Raw genomic sequence first — 18,031 nt, 5'->3', positions numbered from 1 at the left:
GAGCCGCTGTGCACCCCATATCGGTGGCAGCACCCCACGGGAAAGGTTTCTGCACGCTCAGGGTTCAGGTTCCCTGTGAGGATGCGCTTCCTAATGGGAGAGGCTGCGATGTTGCTTTTAAAATGCATCCTTCCCGGAGGCTCGCGCTCGGCCTGGCTGCGTGCCCAGGGGAGTTTGCCAATGTCTGGAAATGACTAGAAGAATTTACAAAACAAGAAGCCTGGCCCTCCGTGGGCTTCCCTGCGCGCCCCCGGCCGGTGCAGCCAGTGGGATCCAGGGGTTGGCACCATGGCTCCTGTGGTCTCACAAATCCCAGTGTCCTGCAGCATTAACAACATTGGAGCACCCCAAAAAGATCACGTCTCTCTTCTCTGTCCCCTCCTCCGATTCAGCAGAACCAGTTTTAAAAATATTTTTGCATGCAGTTATAGGGCATTGTCCAAATAAGAGAGCGAGGATCAGTCACTCTCCTGGGGCAGCATCTAACTGGAGTTCAGCTCCCATGGGAGCGATGCAGAGGACAGGAGGGGACAGCAGCTCAAAGCCCTGCCTGGCCCCATGTAGGAGGCATCCCCAGCAGCACCCAGCAGTGCCGCCAGCCACAGCACCGCATGCTCCAGCCCTGCGCAGTCACCAAAGCTCTGCCACTCGCATGTGGACGTCCTGGGCTTGGCACAGTTGGGTTCCCTTGGCCCTTTCCCTGCCCACGTTCCCTTTGGCTGGAGGCAGTGGGACGGATCCGTACTCGGGGCCAGGCACCTGCTGGCTCCACAGGCACAGCCTCGTGACTCATTAACGCCTGTGGTGCCTGCGGGCAGTGCGGACAAGGTCCTTGCCCAGCCGCCCACCCTGCTGGGCCCCAGCGGTGCTGTCTCCCACCCCAGAGCCAGAGCTGCTGCTGGAAACCCCCCCACAAGGGACAGAAGCCGGAGCCACTTCTCCCCAGCACTCGCCCCAGGAAATGGAAAAAGCCAGTGCCGAGCCCTTTCTGCAGCAGTGCCCCCGTTAGCGATCGCCGGGACACAGAGGCCGTTCGTTGCGGTGCTTAAAATTAGCTCTGCACTTGCTGCATTAAAAACGTGTTTTATAAAAGTCGGGGGAGTGAAGGGATGGCGCTTTGCTCTGGTGTGCGGCACGCAGTGAGGGAAAGGGCAAGGGGTAAGCGGCAGTGTGCATCCCACCCGGCCTGGTCCCTGCTTCTCCGTGCACCCCAGGGTGCTGCGTGGGTGCTGTGGGCGTTATCTACCCATCAGTGCCCCATGGGCCGGCAGCGAGCGGTGCGCGGGGCAGGGCTGTCACCAAACCAGGCTTCATCACCGCTGTGTCAAAGGTGCCTCAGGCCCGACCCCTCCATGTCAGCCCCTGCCAGTGCCCATCGCATGTGGGGCCGCTCGGGGAACCCTGCGGCTGCCGGGGGTGCTTGTGGGGGGCTGAGCCTGCACGCTGAGCCGGGCACCCGCATGCACATAGACATTAGACATGTACACACGCACACAGCCATGTGCACGTGCATAAACACACACACACACCGTGGGCATGGCCGGAGCGTGGCCGGCATGCGGGGGACGATCCCGTCATGGGGGCGGCTGCTGCGGGAGCGCCGCCGGGACAAACAGCCTTGACACAAATGTTTAAAGCCGGTATCTGGGTTGCACAAAGGGAGATAAAGCAGAAGCAGCGCAGTTCGGGGCAGGCACTGCTGGGGGCTGTGGCACTGGGTCCCCAAAAGGGACAGAGCTCTTGTCCCTGCTGCGCTCCCTGGCCAGGCCAGGGTCTTCTCGGCAGCGGCCGTCGCAGTGGTGGCACTTTCCTGGTTCCCCCTTGCTGCAGGCAGAGTGGCCCCGGCACCCAGATAAGCGGAGCCGCCGGTGCCTGCAGCCTGGGGCAGGGTCCAGCCCCACTCCCGTGCAGCCGCCAAGGTCCCTGCTGGAGCCGTGGGCGGACGGCGCCGTTGGGCTCCCACTTTCATCTCTACTCGGGTCTATGCCCACACTGCCCTCTTCCTCTTCCTCCTCCTCCTCCTCCTCCTCCTCCACCTCCATCCCGCCAGTGACCTTGCCTCGCTCTCACACGGACCCTGAGCATCCTTATCTGGGAGTTCTGAGACAGTCCAGTGGGAGCAGGGCAAGCCCCAGGCACTGTGTCCTGGGCCATGACCGCAGCGCTTGCTCCATGCTGGCTCCCATGGCAGTGCCCCCACAGCTGCCCGGCATCTCAGCTCTCAGCAGAGAAACTGAGGCAGGAGGTGAGGGCAGGGGCAGGAGCGGGTGCAGGGTGCAGCTGCCCTCCCCACCCAGGATCCTTCCCTGGAAGCGCTCCCAGCTCTGGCGATGAATCACACTTTCCCCCCGAGGCCAGCCTGCAGCTCCCGCACACGGGGCCAGATCCAGCGCTGCTCATGGGGCCGCAGCCAGACCCCCACAGCCTCAGCACACAGCCCGGGCTGCTGAGCCCCGCACCGGGCCCTTGTTAGCCACGTGTGGGGGCACAGGGCTGGCAGCAGCCCTCGGAGTCACTGGGGTTCGGGCAGGCTGGGTGCCCTGCAGTGCTGCATGCGCCAATGGAGCCACAGGAGCTGCCAAGGCCACGAAGCCTCCCTGATTCCCCAAGCCTGTCCCCAAGGTTTGTGGGGGACAGCTCTGAGACAGAGCCCTGCCCTCAGAGCCCAGGATCCGTCCCTGCCCTTGGGCCAGCAGCACCGGCAGCAGGGGCACAAAGGGCAGGCGCCGCGATGCCACGCACCGTTCTCTCCCAGCTGCCTTCAGCCCTTGCCAGGCCGGTGCCAGGACGCTGCGGGAGGCGGAGGAGCGGCCGGAGACGCCGTGGTTTATCCTGTTCCAACAGCTGGAACATTTCCCCTCCCAGATACGCTCCTGCCTTCGCTCTCCCTCCTGTTTGCCGGAGCAAAGTCCAGGGCGGCTCGCACACGAGGGCGTCGCACCCCACGGGACACGGAGCTGCGGCGGGTCTGACACCCGAGCCGGCCGTTGCCTGGTTATATCCACAAAACAGCCGGGGCTCTCCTCTTACCGGGAACAGCTGAGCCCCTGCAGCCCCCCGGCCGTCCCCTGGCAGGTGCCCAGGCACGCCGGCCGGCTCGCAGCAGCGCTGCCGTCCTCCCCTCATCCCCTACAAGGGTTTGCTGCACCCAGCCTGCCTGACCCGCAGGTTTCTCCCCTTGGCAATCGCAGATACAGATGTATATTTATATGCACAACTTGTCCGAATTAACAGCATTCCTCTCCTAGTGAGTCAAAAGTCTCAGCACGAAGAGAGGCGCTTCATGGAAAAAAAAGAGAGAGCGGGGAGAAAAAAAAAAAAGGTGGGTTGTGCTGAAAAAAGCAACAGGGCTGAAAAAAGCCAAACACCCAAATCTTCCCTTTCCTTTTAAAGCTCTGCTCCCCTGCACGCGTGTGCCAGCAGGCCCGGGAGATGGACAAGAGCAGTTATTTTAAACCCGGCGGCGAGCAAGGTGACGGAGGTGGTGACGCGGGGACGGGGACAGGGTGGCATTTCGCGATGTTGCAAGCTGTGGTGCGCGTTGCTGGGCGATTTCGGGGCACGTAAGCTGGCGACTTCCTGAGCTGCGAGTGCCGACTTCCTGAGCGGGCACTACCAGGGTGGAGGTAGGCTGTATTTGGCTTTGATACATTAATTAACGTTGCTTTAATCAGTTGCTTCTGCCATTCACCTCCTCCGGCCCCACACCGGGGGTGGTTGGGCCAAGAGCCCACTGGCCACGCTGTCCCCCTGGGCCACTGCACACACGCCGATGTGGCAATATATCTAAAATATGCTCTACATATAACTACATGCTAATAATAGTACCCCAGAGGGTGGGTTTGGGGTCCTGTGGGGAGGGCAGATGGGTGGGCAAGAGTGGAAAGCAGAGCCCTAAGTGGCAAGGGCAGCGGCGAGGGCAGCGGCAGCGCCTGGGAGCACGGCCATGGTCCCCAGCCCCAGGCTGGAGAGCAGAAAGGGGGGCACAGGCAGGAAACTGGGGGCTGTGCTCTGCAGGCACTGGGACAGTGGAGCCCATGAGGTGCCAGTATTTAATATACTCATGTGCTTCAATAAATAACAAGTGCAGTGAGGCGCTGTGCTGCCAGCGCCCCGCCGAGCCCCCAGTCTGTGCACAGGAAAAGGCCACACCGATTCACGGCCACGTGCTGCATCCTCCACCGCACCCCTTCCAGCTGCCCCCACTGGACACAGACCCCTGCAGTCCCAGGGAGACCCCCCTGCCCAGGGACCCCCACGTCCCCATCACGTCCCCCCCGTATGGGTCTGGCAGGGATGCCCTGGGGATGTGGGGCTGCAGCCAGCCCTGCGGCTGCTGCTGCCAGGGATGCAGGCATGGCCCTCCCCGCCCTCCTCCTCCTCCTCCTCCTCCTCCTTCTATTCCTCCTCCTCCCAGGGCGGAGGGCGGCAGCACCCGCAGCTGGCGCTGCAGCCGGGTGAAGCGGCTGCCGGGGGAGTCTGATTTCCAGCCCCGTGTATTAATAACCCCCACCCGCCCCATGCTAAGCCCATGTGCAGCACAGCGCCGGGGGCACCGGGCTCCTGGAGAGCAAGGTACGAGCTGGGGAGGTGTGGGGGGAGAGGGGCTTGGGGGGGGCGTGGGGCAGGGCAGGGTGCCGTGAGACCCCGGCGTGCTGGGCTGGAAGGGGGGTGCTGAGGCTCAGCCCCCCCAGGGAACATCTCAGGCACCCAGAGAGGGGACGAGGGGGTGGCAGGGGGAGCGCGCCCCAGAGGCACAGCACGGAGTTGGTAAGTTTGAAAAATAAACACTGGCAGACGAGGGGGGCACATTAAGCACTGCGCAGCCCCCTCCCCACCTCTCCCCGTGCTCCCCAGCCCCAGCGGTCAGGCCACTGTGTCCGAGGCTGCGATGTGTCATCGCTGCAGAAAACTGCCTTATTAGGAGAGAAAGTACCGGTGAAAATCTGTTCTTTCCTTAAAGCCGTTGCAGCGAGCCGAGGCCACTCAGTGCCAGCCCGCGCTCATTCCTTTGGGGATGACGAGATATGAGCTCAGCCCGCGGGGCCGGGAGGTGAGAGCATCTCCCCACTGCCCCCGTGGCAGAAAAAGCCCCCCGCCAGACCCAAGACCGCGCTCAGCTCCTGCCCCAAATAGTACCCAGGCAAACGTGAGCCGGGAGCGTTTTGTCGTGGCAGTGGCAGGTGCCTGCCGGGGATAATGCCCGGCTCGGATGACACTGCAAAGCCAGCGCCGGGGCTGCTGCGGGCCTGGTGCTGTGCTCTGCTCCGGCCTCTGCCAGCACGGAGCCCGCCTGCGCTTTAGCAGCGCATTCCCGTGCCGTGAGGTTATGCCACAGAGCTGGGATCTGAGCACGTTTACTGGGAGTGCCTCACCGGCCGTGCCGTGAGAGCTGCCGGCCACCCCGCTGCCATCATGCCGGTGCCAGTGGTGCTGCTGGGGTGACCCACGCGGTTCGTTCCCCATTGTGGAGACAGGAGAAGTGCTGCTGGGTTTTGAAGCACTTGCTCTTCCTCTGTCCCAGTCATTTGCTTTGGGATGGTTTCACTCCTTTGTTTTGGCGCACATTGAAGCAAACAGAGTGGGTCAAAGTTGTCCTCGGGCCACACAAGCAGCACCACTGCCCGGTCTGCACGGGGGGGTCAGGGACCTGTGGCAGTCACCACGCCAGCTGACGTCTCCTCTCCTTTGCAGGGACCTGATGGCAGAGCCAGAGCCCCCTCCAGAACCGCGGCTGGATGAAGCAGGAGCGGCCCCGGCCCCACAGGGAGAGGCTGCGGGCACTCCTCCACATCCAGAGGCTCCGCGCAGCCCCTCAGAGCCAGCGCTGGGCGCGGGGGCTGCTCCTGCACACGTGGGCAGCCCGGGCGCCTGCCAGGAGCTGCAGGTGGACGTCAGGGAAGCTGCCTTGAACCTCAGCATGCCAGGGCCACTGCTGGGTGAGCACGCGGCTGGGGCAGGAGCCCCGCTGGATGTGGATGGGGCAGGAATCCCACTGGAGGTGGATGGGGCAGGAATCCCACTGGATGCAGAAGCGGATGGAGCAGGGATCCCGCTGGATGTGGATGGAGCAGGGATTCCATTAGCTGTGGAAGCAGATGAAGTAGGGATCCTGCTGGACATGGATGCCAGTGGGACAGGGATCCCTCTGGATGTGGATGGGGCAGGAATCCCACTGGATGCGGAAGCAGATGGAGCAGGGATCCCCCTGGATGTGGATGCAGCAGGAATCCCATTAGATGTGGAAGCAGATGGAGCAGGGATCCTGCTGGACATGGATGCCAGTGGGACAGGGATCCCTCTGGATGTGGATGGAGCAGGACTCCTGCTGGATGTGGACACAGACGGGGCAGGGATCCCACTGTACATGGACACAGATGGGGCAGGAATCCCACCAGAGGTGGACGCAGAGGGGGCAGGGATCCCGCTGGACATGGATGCGGAGGGGGCAGGCACCCCGTTGGACACAGAGGGCATGGAGTGTCGGTGCCTCACCCTTGAAGAGCTGGGCGACTACTTCCAGGAGTGTATCGAAGCCGTGGAGCAGCTGGAGAAAGAGCGTGACAGCCTGATCGAGGAGCTGGCCCAGCTGCGGGAGCCGGCGCTGCAGGAGATCCGCCATGCCCACGAGGAGATCCAGGCTGCCTGCCGGCTGCTGGCCAAGGTGGAGCTGGAGAGAGACAACCTGAAGGATGAGATCCGGCAGATCAAGCAGAAGCTCTTCAAGGTGACGAAGGAGTGTGTGGCCTGCCAGTACCAGCTGGAGAGCCGGCGCCACGACCTCTCCCAGCACGCTGCCTACCGTGGCGAGCTGGAGACCCAGGCCGGGCAGCTCTCTGGCGAGCTGTCCCGCCTGAAGGAGACCTGCGAGAAGGAGAAGGAGGCGCTGAGGCAGAGGCTGGAGGCTCCACCACGTCGGGAGGACAACCAGTACCTGCAGGAGAGCCGCCGGCTCTCCATGGAGTTCGAGAGCTTTGTGGCGCAGAGCCGCCGGGGGCTGGAGGAGCACTACGAGCCCCAGCTGCTGCGGCTGCTGGAGCGGCGCGAGGCCGGGGCCAAGGCGCTGCAGGCGCTGCAGGGGGAGATGCAGGGGATGAAGGAGGCCCTGCGGCCCCTGCAGGGGGAGGTCAGCCGGTTGAGGCTGCAGAACAGGAGCCTGGAGGAGCAGATCGTCCTCGTCAAGCAGAAGCGTGACGAAGAGGTCGGGCAGTACCGGGTAGGCATCCTCGGCGGCATGTTCAGGTTTGGGAGTCCCTGTCTGGGGACACCAAGGACTCGGATGTCAAAGGGCCAGCTTGTAGGGATGAGGGGGGAGTGGGGTGGATAAGGAGGGGCAACGAGGTGAAATATCTCCTGTGGGTTTCAAGTCAGATGTGTCCCCCTCCTTGACATTTTTCTCCCTGAGGATTTACTTCGTGCCCCTGAAGAAGCCCCAAAGTCTAAAACTCGGTGACTCAGCAGCACTGTGCCTTGCTTGTTCTGGATGCTCAGCATGAAAAGACCATTACATAGGCATGAGCAAACATTCTGGGTTTGGAGAAGACCTCCAGGGCAGTTCCACACATGGGTCATCAGGCTGCTGCTCCAGGTAAAGCTGTGTCAGCCCAGAAATGCGCAGACACATCCAGAAACCCCAGGGGACAGAAAGCGGGTGCAGGTACAGCACCAGCACCACACCGCAGCTCAGCATTTGATGAGAGCTGCTTGTGGGTGCTGGGAAAGAGACGTGGGGCCGTGCCAGGCATCCCCAGCATCACCTCGTGCAGAGAGAAAATGCAATTCAATATCCACAAGAGCACATTTGGCAAGGCGGCTCTGCCACCCGTCTCACTGCCAACATTCCTGGCCACCACCACTGTCCAGAGCCGGCATCTCCACGGGCCGGGTCTGCCCAGGGCTGTGGTTGCAGCGCGGGGACCTCCAGGGTCCCACCTCGCTCGGCAGCTGGGACCTCGGAGAGCCCCTGGTGTGCCTCCACGTTTTCTTTTTCCCAGTCCTTTGTTTATCTTCTCAAGGGTTTTAGATTTATACAGTGCTGACAGCTTTTCAAATGCACACCTAGCAGCGTAAGGGACAAATCCAGCCAGCAGGGAAGCCAAAGCACACACTGCATTCCAGCCCTGGCTCCCACCTTCATAGGAAAGCAAAGCTTTTCTGCAGAGGCTTCTTAACACCATGGCTGGCAGCTGCTGGCCTGGCTGCCCCTGCCTGGAGCACAGCACGGACGGGCAGAGCCCCGTGGTGCATGCGGCTGCTCCCCCATAACTCGGTCTTGGCTTCTTCGCCCCCCAGGAGCAAGTGGAGGAGCTGGAGGACAGGCTGAAGGAGCTGAAGAACGGCGTCCAGCTCCAGCAGCGCAAGAACCAGGAGCTGGAGGAACTGCGGAGCAGCCTGCACCAGGAGCTGTCCATTTACAAGTCAGTCTGTCCGTCCCGAGGCGGCCGGGGAGGGCTGGCAGCGGGCGAGCCTCGCGCTTCTCGCCCCGCACACGCGGAAGGCACGGGCACGGGCTGCGGCCGTGGAAACTCCGACCCTTTGCCATGTAGCGATGTCATGGAAAGTTCTGTGCAAAATAGAAGCAGGGGCTGCCTTCCAAGAGGCAGGCGCGGCAACTTAAAAAAAAATATTTCCCTAGGAACACATGGAAGGGAGCGGGGTTCTCGGTTTGGGAACGTTGCTGCAGATGCTCTTCAACAGAGAGAAGCACCTCCTGCTTATGAACCTACACGGCTGCTTTCACTCCAGACTCCTTTACCATAAAGGATGCTTTAAAGCTCCAGAAAATGTCCCTCAGTTTGGGGACTATTTTACTTACCAGACTTTGCATTGTTGTGTGTTACTCCAGTCTCAGCTGCACACATCCTTAAGCATTTTCTGGAGCTTTACTGCCGCTGTAGGATGACTTTTTCCCCTTCCCCACGCGCCACGGGAGGGCATTCCCCACCACCAGCAGCTGCAGTTCTTTATCCATGGAAGACTGCAGCATGATAAGCCAGGGCAAGGCAATCTTCCTGTTTCAGCCTGTCGTATCAGCAGTCATTGCAGGATTTATTAACGAGGTAACCGCATTTACAACTCTGAACAGATCCCAGCAACCCCACGTCTCTGCTGCGTGGGGTCTGTCTGAGTCACAGGCTGCAGAGGCCAACATCCAAGCCCAGATGCAGCTGCAGTCTCTTAATGCCTGGGGATCTGCAAATTGCCATCACTGGAAGCGACAGGGCTACAGGTTTCTTAAATGTCAGGACACCTCGAGTTCCACATTTGAATCGGGGACCTGAGTTACGTAGCTCGTGTGACTGCCAAGGGCTCTGGAGGGGCTGGCCTGGTCTGCACGGCCACAGCACCATGCACAGAGCCAGTTTTAGTGTCACCCGATTGCTCTTCTTCCACATCGAGAAATGGAAGACTTTTCAGAAGCAGTCTGTCTCTGTTGCCCATTTTCTCCAGCCAGAACAGGTTACACATTTCATATATTCCATACCCTAAATTCACTTTCTACCCACACAGGGGCTGCTTAGAAATCTACGGACACCTTTGCAAAAAAGAAGAAAAAGCAGACGAAGACTGTTAGAAACAGCACTCATCCTCTTTACAGCAGAAGCAGAGGACAGAGGCAACTGCAGGGGACGTTTCCTTTCACTGCTTATCTTGCCTGATGGACAGTGGCTGCCTGAAGTCAGGAATGCCGGAGTGCTGCTGATCTTCTAGTAAAACTGCTTTTCCACAGAGGAGCAGAGAAAAATTATACTTGCACTGAAAAATGGACATGTATGACAAATAACAATGTATGTTTTGCTGTGTTTGGAAAATATATCTTGTCTTGTTCCGTAGATGGATTGTAAGCCTGCACAGAAGGTGTTTGGGAAGGCACTGTTGGGGGTTGATTTTTGAAGTTTACATACAGGTGAAGCTTTATCCTTTTAACAGGACTCTTTTGTAACTCAAGGGCTGTCTGCTGTATTGTGACATGCTCCAACGTGGGCCACAGAAACTGAAGCTTGTGGATAAAAGGTTTCCACTTTATATAAAGTCTCACACTGAAAAGAAAGGTCAGTTTAAGGAGCTTTTTATTTCTCAAAGTTGTGTCTCAGAAAAATAAGCTTGTGTGTCAAACTGCGGTGCGTGTAAGGTGTCCAACTATTCATGCTGAAGACTACATAAAAAAAGAATCATTCTTGTGTCAGGGCTAAAGGCAGACCCAATATTCAGACAGCAGCACACCTCAGGTGGAAGGCACGCTCCCTCCCCTGTGTTCCTGACTGCTTGGAGCTATTAAGTGCTTATTGTACAAAGCAAGCAGCAGAAACAAGAAGAGTTGAAGAAGCATGCACTATAAATGTAAGAACTACACATACCAGCACCCACCTTCTCACAGGACACATACAGGTAGAGATTACACCCTTGCTTTATGCTTGCTTTCTTTGCTTTCTGAAGAAAATAGTTTACTCTTAAGAAAATAGTCAATGCAGAAGGAAACCACAAAAATCACTCAGCAATGTAGCGTTTATGTAGAAAAAATTTATTCCATCTGAAGCACTTACACGCAATTAGTCATGAAGAACATGGAGAGTAACAGGTTGCTGGTGGAACAGGACACCCTAGTGGAAGATGTGCAGGATCGAGTGGTCAAGGACTGACTCCTAAAAAAGGTAGTTCATCCACTTGTAATTTGTAATTTGCTTTACACGTACCAGCTACCAATGCTGTTTTCGATTACTGGGCATGCCATCTGTGGGACATCAGCTGGTAAAAACATACACCTTTACAACTTGGTGGCCCCAAGTTTTTAAAACCATTTCACAGAAAGGAAAGAAATATATGTGAAAACACAGCTCAAGAAACACACAATAGAGCAAGATACATGGAAGGTGAACAATGCTCTGCAGGAACAGCTGATGTATCCAAACTGCTGTCACCCAGCAGATGGGAGAAAAGGGATAGGACCAAAGGAAGGAATGAAAAACCCAGAATTACCAGTAGAGAAAAAAAAAATATAGAAAGAGATAATTTCAGTTCAAGTCAGAATCTGCTAGTCTTTTTTTTCCCTTTTTTTTTTTTTTTTTTTGTATCTGCAGAGGCAGAAAAAGCCACACAGGTACAGATTAACTAGAGGAATCACAAGACTTCTGAGCTGTACTGAACAGGGCAAGACCTTCCACACTCCATTCCTGAACTGCCAGTGGATTAACACTTGTATCATCTCCATTGGCTTAAGCATATTCTGGCAGCTCTACTGATTTAACTCTTGTTTAAATTAGGCAAAAGCCCATAGCTGTAGCAAGCGAAAGACAAAATAAGGAGAAAAAAAGTTTGCTCTGTATGAGGAAAGCAGCTAAAACAGGACAGCCAGCTCTATACAGAAGAGGTTGCTGTAGGAAATATGACCAAGGAGCTACTGTGCGGAACCAGCTGAGTTGGGCTAAGTGGGCTAAGCCCTTTTCTTAGGGAGTACTCACTGTCTGGGATAAAAAGCAGTTGATGGTATCTACAGAAGGATGGCTGAACACAAAGTCTACGTGTGTCTCAAAACCAGTGTTAAGTCAGTATCAGGTTGAGAAGGAAAAGAAGGAAAAAGACTAAAAAACAGGAAGAGTTATCATCTAGGATCCTTGACCTTCTGGATCCACACTTCCTTCAGGATCTTCATCATTGTATATGTTTTCTGCCTGCAAGACAAAAGCGGAGGAATTGTCGAAGCACTTCCCACCTCATTTAACAGGATTCTATCTGCTAGAACATTTCCAAAAGTTGTGGCAGTTTTTTTGTTTGCACATGTAAGTTACCTATCCCTGATCCCTCACGGCTACTTAACATAAAAGCTGCAACACAGATTTCTTTCTGGAAATAACAATGTCTTCAAAACTCTAAGTTACTGTAGCTTGTGGGAATCTGACTTCTTACCAGTAGAGACCACTGCAGGGCTTATTTCAATTAGGACGACTGTGCGGATGTTTAATACATCCTTTACTTTGCACCATCACCTTCCAGGAGAACTATATAGAATGCTGCTAGGACAAAGCCTCTGTGAACCAGTCTATAAATAAACCAAAATTAGAAGAATGGTCTTTTGAAAGGTTATTCGAACTGCACAAGATTCTCCAAAACTTTCAACAACTGGTAATTTAAACAAGCAAGCTTTTTCTGTTCACCACTACCCCTCTCCATCCACAGGGGGATATTTATATCACCTGCAATCATTTCATTTGTTACAACAATAACAGAAACCTCAATTTCACTTTTTTTTTTTTTTTTTTAAAAAAAAACAGTTTTCATTCAGACACAAAAGGAAAAAAATTACTTCTATATCAGTACTCTCTCATTTTTTTCTCCTTTTAAATAGAGAAATAAAAGTTTCTCAGTATTTATAAACCCTTGTTTCTACCAAATCTAAAATGGATTTCACAACCCATTTGAGACTTCAGCAGCTCTACAAAGCAAGTCATTCTGAGAGCTGTAAATAAAACAGGAATGCTGAAATTCAGGCAGTTCAACACTCTCTTATCTACCACTTCCTGCACTTTCCCAAACAACTTACCATTTGCCAGACTTGCATGATATTATCTTCTGATACAGAACAGATTACCCAGGGTTCATTGGGATTCCACGAGAAATCAGATATCTTTGCAGTATGACCACCATGAATAAACTAGTACAGGAGAAAGAAAAAAAACGGTGGTGGTAACATTTTCAAATCTGTGTTACAGAGATGAGTGATACAGGTCAAAACGATCAATGAGATTCAGAAGACCTACCAATAGCTCTGGGGGACCATCTTCAGCATCCTCAGGGGACTGTTCTTCTCCAATTTTACTTTAAAAGAAAAAAATGAAAAGGTTGTGTGTTTATTTTTGTTGTTTGTGATGCAGTTCATCAATAAGATTTTGTCAAGACAACTCGACTGATTTGGGATTTACCTCAAGTCCCAAACATTTAGCCTGCGGTCAGTGCCACTGGAGGCCAATATAGTTTCATTATGGGGAGACCACTGAACCTACAGACAAGGATGAATTTAGAAAGCAAATTAGTTTTAAGAAGCCATAATATTGCTGATATTCACAGCAAACACCACTGTATCTTATGAGAGCTTTATGAAAATGCAAACTGCTATTAACTCAAAATATAAATATGCCCAACAATTACATTCGAAGATAGTGATTAGGCATTCGAGCACCAAAATGGTACCACACATAACATGTGGTGTTCGTTAGAGGAGAGGTTAAGAAGTATAAACAACTCTCAAGGATATTAGCTACTCCTTAATAAGGACTGCACAGATATAAACTACAGATTCCTTAAATAGTAAGTATGGTTTACACATGAAAAGAAAATCGCTGTAATACAGCTTAACTGCCCAAAAGCTCACATTAACCACGGCTGCTGGAGATAAACCTCTCCAAAACATACCACTTAGTAGTATCACAAGATTAGAAGACAATTCTGCTTACTAACCTGACATTTAAGACTCTAGTTACCTCTGAATAAAATTACGTACAGAATCTTTTAAGTACCAACCCTTCTACAAAAAAATCCTTCTACATATTTTGGTTCTGACTAATGCATGAGTTGGAGATGGAAATATTGTAAGTGCTAAGCACATGCTACCAATGATGTTAACATTCTATATTTACAACCAGCAAAATTAGCAATTATTTTTTGTCACAAGATGGTCCAGCTAAAACCTTCTTACAGGACCAAGCTGAGAAGATGAAAACACTACAGCCATTTCATTGTGCCTCCCTGCTTCAATCTGCTGCCATGAATAATTTACATTTACTCCGTACTGCTAGTATTTCACTCTTAGCATTGTGGACAAAACTCTCAAACATTTCCTTGTTATGTTCCGACCCTGGCTTCCTGGATTCTCTGAACTGTGCTGGAGTCGCCCCCCCCCCCCCGAAAGCTACACATCTCCACAACAATAAACCAGAAAATTATAAGCAGATGAGAGGAAAGAACACGAGGGTTTTAAGCACAAGTACACTTAACAAAAACATAGAGGAGATGAATAATTTTCATTCTTTTCCCCAACCACCTAAGCAGAACTAAGGGCATAAGAGACAGATATTTTGTTATACCTGAAATATCTCATCTTTATGTGATTCAAAGGAGTGCAACTTCAGTTTTAAGTTCCTCAAGTCCCATAGTGCGACAGTCTAATCAAAGACAAAAACATTATTTTTCTGAAGTAACCAATAAAATACATCCACATTTACACACCAGAAACTAAATAAATATGTTCCAAGTTCAAGGCAGACCTACCTTGTCAGCTGATCCTGTAGCCAGGATAAACTCACTGTAGGGATTGAAAGAGAGGCAGTTGACTTCAGCTGTATGAGCATCCACCGAGTGACTAGGTTTGGAGGTGTTGTTTGACCGGGTATCCCAGCTGTAAGGAGAAAGGAGAATGGAAATCAAGGTTTAAATCCAATTTTACTGATGGACTTGGGGGCAGCTGGGAAAGCAAAACAGACAGACATGCTCAGTTTCTAAAGACATTACCCCACTTACATCATGAGCTTCTGATCATCAGCAACAGATCCAAAGAGAGATTCGTGGAGCAGGTGCCAAGATACATCTTCCACTACCGCTGTGTGCCCTGTGAAGATGGTCTTCGCATCCACCACTTTACCTTCTTTTGGAACAGCACTAATATCCCACAAGCAAATAGTCTTAAAAAAATAAAACAAATTTGAATCTTGAGACAGAAATCCTCTTCACCTCCCCTGCCTCCTCCCCCTCAAAATGAAAAACATTTTTAACCTTTTGCCAAGGATCACAAATTAAGTATTAGCGGGGGTACAGTCTGCACTTGAAGTACTCACATGATCATCAGAAGCACTGAGCAAATGCCCACTCAGGTTTGGGTTCCAGGACAGCCCATAACCTTCTTTCTGGTGTCCACGAAGACGCAGATCAGGGTTACACTCCCCAGATGGGTCTGTAAAGCAGCAGCATAAAAACTCCAACGCTTAGCATCGCTTTCAGTGCACCGTGGAATACCTGGCATTAAGTTTTACCGTGCTTTACTGAACTTTGCTTTGTATTTCCAACAGGATGCCTCCTTGTCCTTTTGAGCATTATTCCCAACCTACGAATCACCTCATTAAAACAAAATGCAGGCAGACAGCACAGAGCAGTTTGTCTGCTTGGCCTAACAGACAATTGCAGATTTTTTTAAAGCTGTAAATTTTTAGGCTGGATGACCTAGCAGTGGCTCTTTCTAAATTACTACTGTGCTACCTGCTGAAGAGTCAAAGCAGCCCAGTAGCCACCTTCACATGATCCACCTGGATGAAGGAACAGCAGCAGCTCAACTCAATTACCACTCATAAAATTCTTCTTAGTATTCTGCTGGTGGAGTAGAGCATTGTTCTTCCTCTCATCATCTCCAACCCTACTTCAAAAGCGATAAATACGCTTCTGATCTTCCCCACAACTGGCAGAACTAGTTACTCTATGTGATCTTGCCAAGCTCATCAGTAAATGAGAGGTAATATCCTTACAGAGCAAGACAACAGTTCAGCTACCCAGCAGATCACATCATTTCCAGCAAGCCACCTTCTACAGCTCCGAATACCATCGCATACACTGACATGGCAAGACACACTGAAACAGCAAAACACGTACCTTTGTACTGATACACATCAGATTTGGATGTTCACAGCTCTACAAAATAACCTTTTACACTAAATGCCCACTTTCCTCTAAAATCACAAGTGATATGCAACCCACTTAAGTTTTCCAACATCTTTTGTACTACAACAGCTTTTTCTTAAGAAAAAATTCTTCAGAAAAGGCTGTCATTTATATTCTTATGACCTCGGAAGCACAGACATGACAAAGATTCAGACACCTGGCTTAGAAGGGTGTTTGGTGTAGTCAAAGACGAGGACATCGCTGGATGGAGTCTTTGTGGCAATGATGCAGGGGTTCTGTGGCATGTAGCGCGCTCTGTTCACTTCACCCTCGTGATTTATCTTGATTTCTATTTCAATTTTTCCACTAACTGACCCAAAGCCTCCAAACTCTGGGAAAAAAAAAAAAAAGGAATTTAATAGTTGTAAATAATTAGTCATTTTCAGATCAGGACACACAGATCCAGGCTCAGTTCCTGGTACTACCAAGTACTTATTCTGGGGGAATAGCCACAAGAACATGCAAACGTGCAACTAGAAGCATGCAGTTTTCAAACGGCACATTGTCTTAAATATCTGTATTTATAACGTAAAAATATCAGGACTTTGGCTAAGTTTAGAGACAGTTAAAGATTGTTTTCTCCTAAAAAAAAAAAAACAAAAACAAAAACAAAAAAAAAAAACAAGCTCCAAATTCATCCTGCCTAAAATTCTTATCTGAAATGAATGTGTTTTAACTGCACTTCAAAGTTCAGCACTGCAGAACAGACAAAATTCTGGTATAAGGAAATTGCTATCACAAAATGTGAGACTATGTAACTTGCTGAAGCCACCTTGTATCTCTATAGTTAGTCATAGTAACTTACTATTTTAATGAACTTGCACAGCAACGTTCTGGCAAAAAGAAGGTTTGCAATTTTCCTGTTTTTTGTTGTTGTTTGTTTCTTTTTAAATCAGAACAGTGTATTTTTGAGAAATATCAAGATAGAATAGAAACAAAGTACTTATTAGACAACACAGTGTTCATCAATAACTCCAAGAAGCCCAATGATCAAAACACAAGTTGCATAATCCAGGTTTCTGGTAAAAACAAAAGCTAACATTAGGTGGTTGAGGACTTTCACCACGTAGAAAGATTGATTCAAGCAAACAAAAGTGAGAAGTGCCTAACTTGTAGCAATGCTGACAGCCAACTAAGATTACAGAAAGCATCAAATTCAAGGCTGATACACTGAACAAAATACAGTCATCTTTTTATCCAAGTCAGGCGGGCACAAGTATCAGGCAGCAGAATTCAGACTAGAGGAGAACATCTGTAATGATACACTCCTCTGAAATAAAGCATCCTTTTACGTGAGTGACTTTCTCACTGAGCTTATATAATGCACAAATGATTATAAAAACCAGGTAAGCAACACTCCATGAAATTCATTGTCAACTCATGATGAAAAACAGAGGGGTGAAGTTGTTCCCCACATACTTTTCCAGTAGGTCTACCAAGACGTTACGCAGATACATCAAGCACAGTGTTTGTCTATTAAGTAAGGATACCACTTAGAAATAAACTGACCAGTTTAGGAGTCGTATCTGAATTTTATTGCCTGAATGTTAAGAAAAAAGAAATATTCTACTAATAGGAGGAGGAAGAAATGGTTAAAACTCCACCTGGTTGACATCTTTGGTAGGGCCCTTACCTCCTTTCTCGCTATCATAGTGCGAAGCATCAAACTGCGCATCGTCATTCGGCAACTGCACGCTAGCTATGACGAGATGATTTTGTTCATCTGAAGTATGGGTGCCCAGCACTAACCGATGAATACTGAAGTCTTTGCCCTCGGGTCTGCAAGAGAAGAAACTTATATGAGAAACAAAAGGGGTTCATACAAACACCGAGCTGACTGCAATAGCTTTTGATGACAGTGATGATACTGAAGTTGTATTTATATTTACTTCTGTGTTGGCAGAAGACTTTTGTTTTTAAAGAAGGTGAAGCAGAAAGAAAAAAAGCATCAAATCAAGAGTGTGAAAATATCTTCTCAGTGATAGAATTTATTTTCCCAAAATAAAAGTGTCTGCACTGACTCTAGTATTCGTGGTCCTCAACTTGCTGTTGGCAAGGCAAGGACACAAAAAACAATTAAGACATGAAGCAATCATATAATGTCCTACTTCAGTGAAAAAGGATCCTAGATTTACTATTTATCGTGGTTTAAAGAGAAGGAGCAGCTCACCTTGTTACATCCGGCAGCCACTGCGCAGTCAAGCTGGGCCACTCCAGAGCATGGGTCATGACCAAGTCGTACAAGAAGGGAGTATTCTTCTTCCATATTTTGTACTCTTCGTTGATCACACGTTCTTCCACTGCATCATCAAAGGCTGCTAATATTTTTTTT

General features: G+C 51.1%; 2 protein-coding genes across 3 annotated transcripts; one reads left to right on the top strand and one right to left on the bottom strand.

The window, feature by feature from the left end:
* Positions 1-3,478: 3,478 nt before the first annotated feature.
* Positions 3,479-10,067, top strand: SYNC (syncoilin, intermediate filament protein). Of its 2 annotated transcripts, none has more exons than XM_035345553.1 (4): positions 3,479-3,626; positions 5,695-7,216; positions 8,293-8,417; positions 9,511-10,067. In XM_035345553.1, the coding sequence occupies exons 2-4, from the start codon at positions 5,702-5,704 to the stop codon at positions 9,572-9,574; spliced, it is 1,704 nt and encodes a 567-aa protein (XP_035201444.1). In that variant the 5' UTR covers positions 3,479-3,626; positions 5,695-5,701; the 3' UTR covers positions 9,575-10,067. The 2 variants fall into 2 exon arrangements, with proteins under 2 accessions (XP_035201444.1, XP_035201443.1); XM_035345552.1 differs by lacking the exon at positions 3,479-3,626 and adding an exon at positions 4,404-4,575.
* Positions 10,068-10,501: 434 nt separating this feature from the next.
* RBBP4 (RB binding protein 4, chromatin remodeling factor) lies at positions 10,502-18,025 on the bottom strand. The gene is made up of 11 exons (XM_035345554.1): positions 17,870-18,025; positions 17,333-17,478; positions 15,857-16,030; positions 14,826-14,941; positions 14,512-14,672; positions 14,263-14,389; positions 14,079-14,156; positions 12,918-12,994; positions 12,756-12,813; positions 12,539-12,649; positions 10,502-11,669 (listed from the first exon to the last, which is right to left on the bottom strand). Exons 1-11 carry the CDS (start codon positions 17,926-17,928, stop codon positions 11,604-11,606), a joined length of 1,173 nt encoding a protein of 390 aa, XP_035201445.1. The 5' UTR covers positions 17,929-18,025; the 3' UTR covers positions 10,502-11,603.
* Between the last annotated feature and the right edge of the window lie 6 nt (positions 18,026-18,031).

The sequence above is a fragment of the Oxyura jamaicensis genome, chromosome 23 (assembly GCF_011077185.1).
Source record: "Oxyura jamaicensis isolate SHBP4307 breed ruddy duck chromosome 23, BPBGC_Ojam_1.0, whole genome shotgun sequence".
Lineage (NCBI taxonomy): Eukaryota > Metazoa > Chordata > Aves > Anseriformes > Anatidae > Oxyura > Oxyura jamaicensis.
The sequence above is the reverse complement of the archived record's forward strand: the minus strand, read 5'-3'. Positions and strand labels throughout refer to the sequence as shown.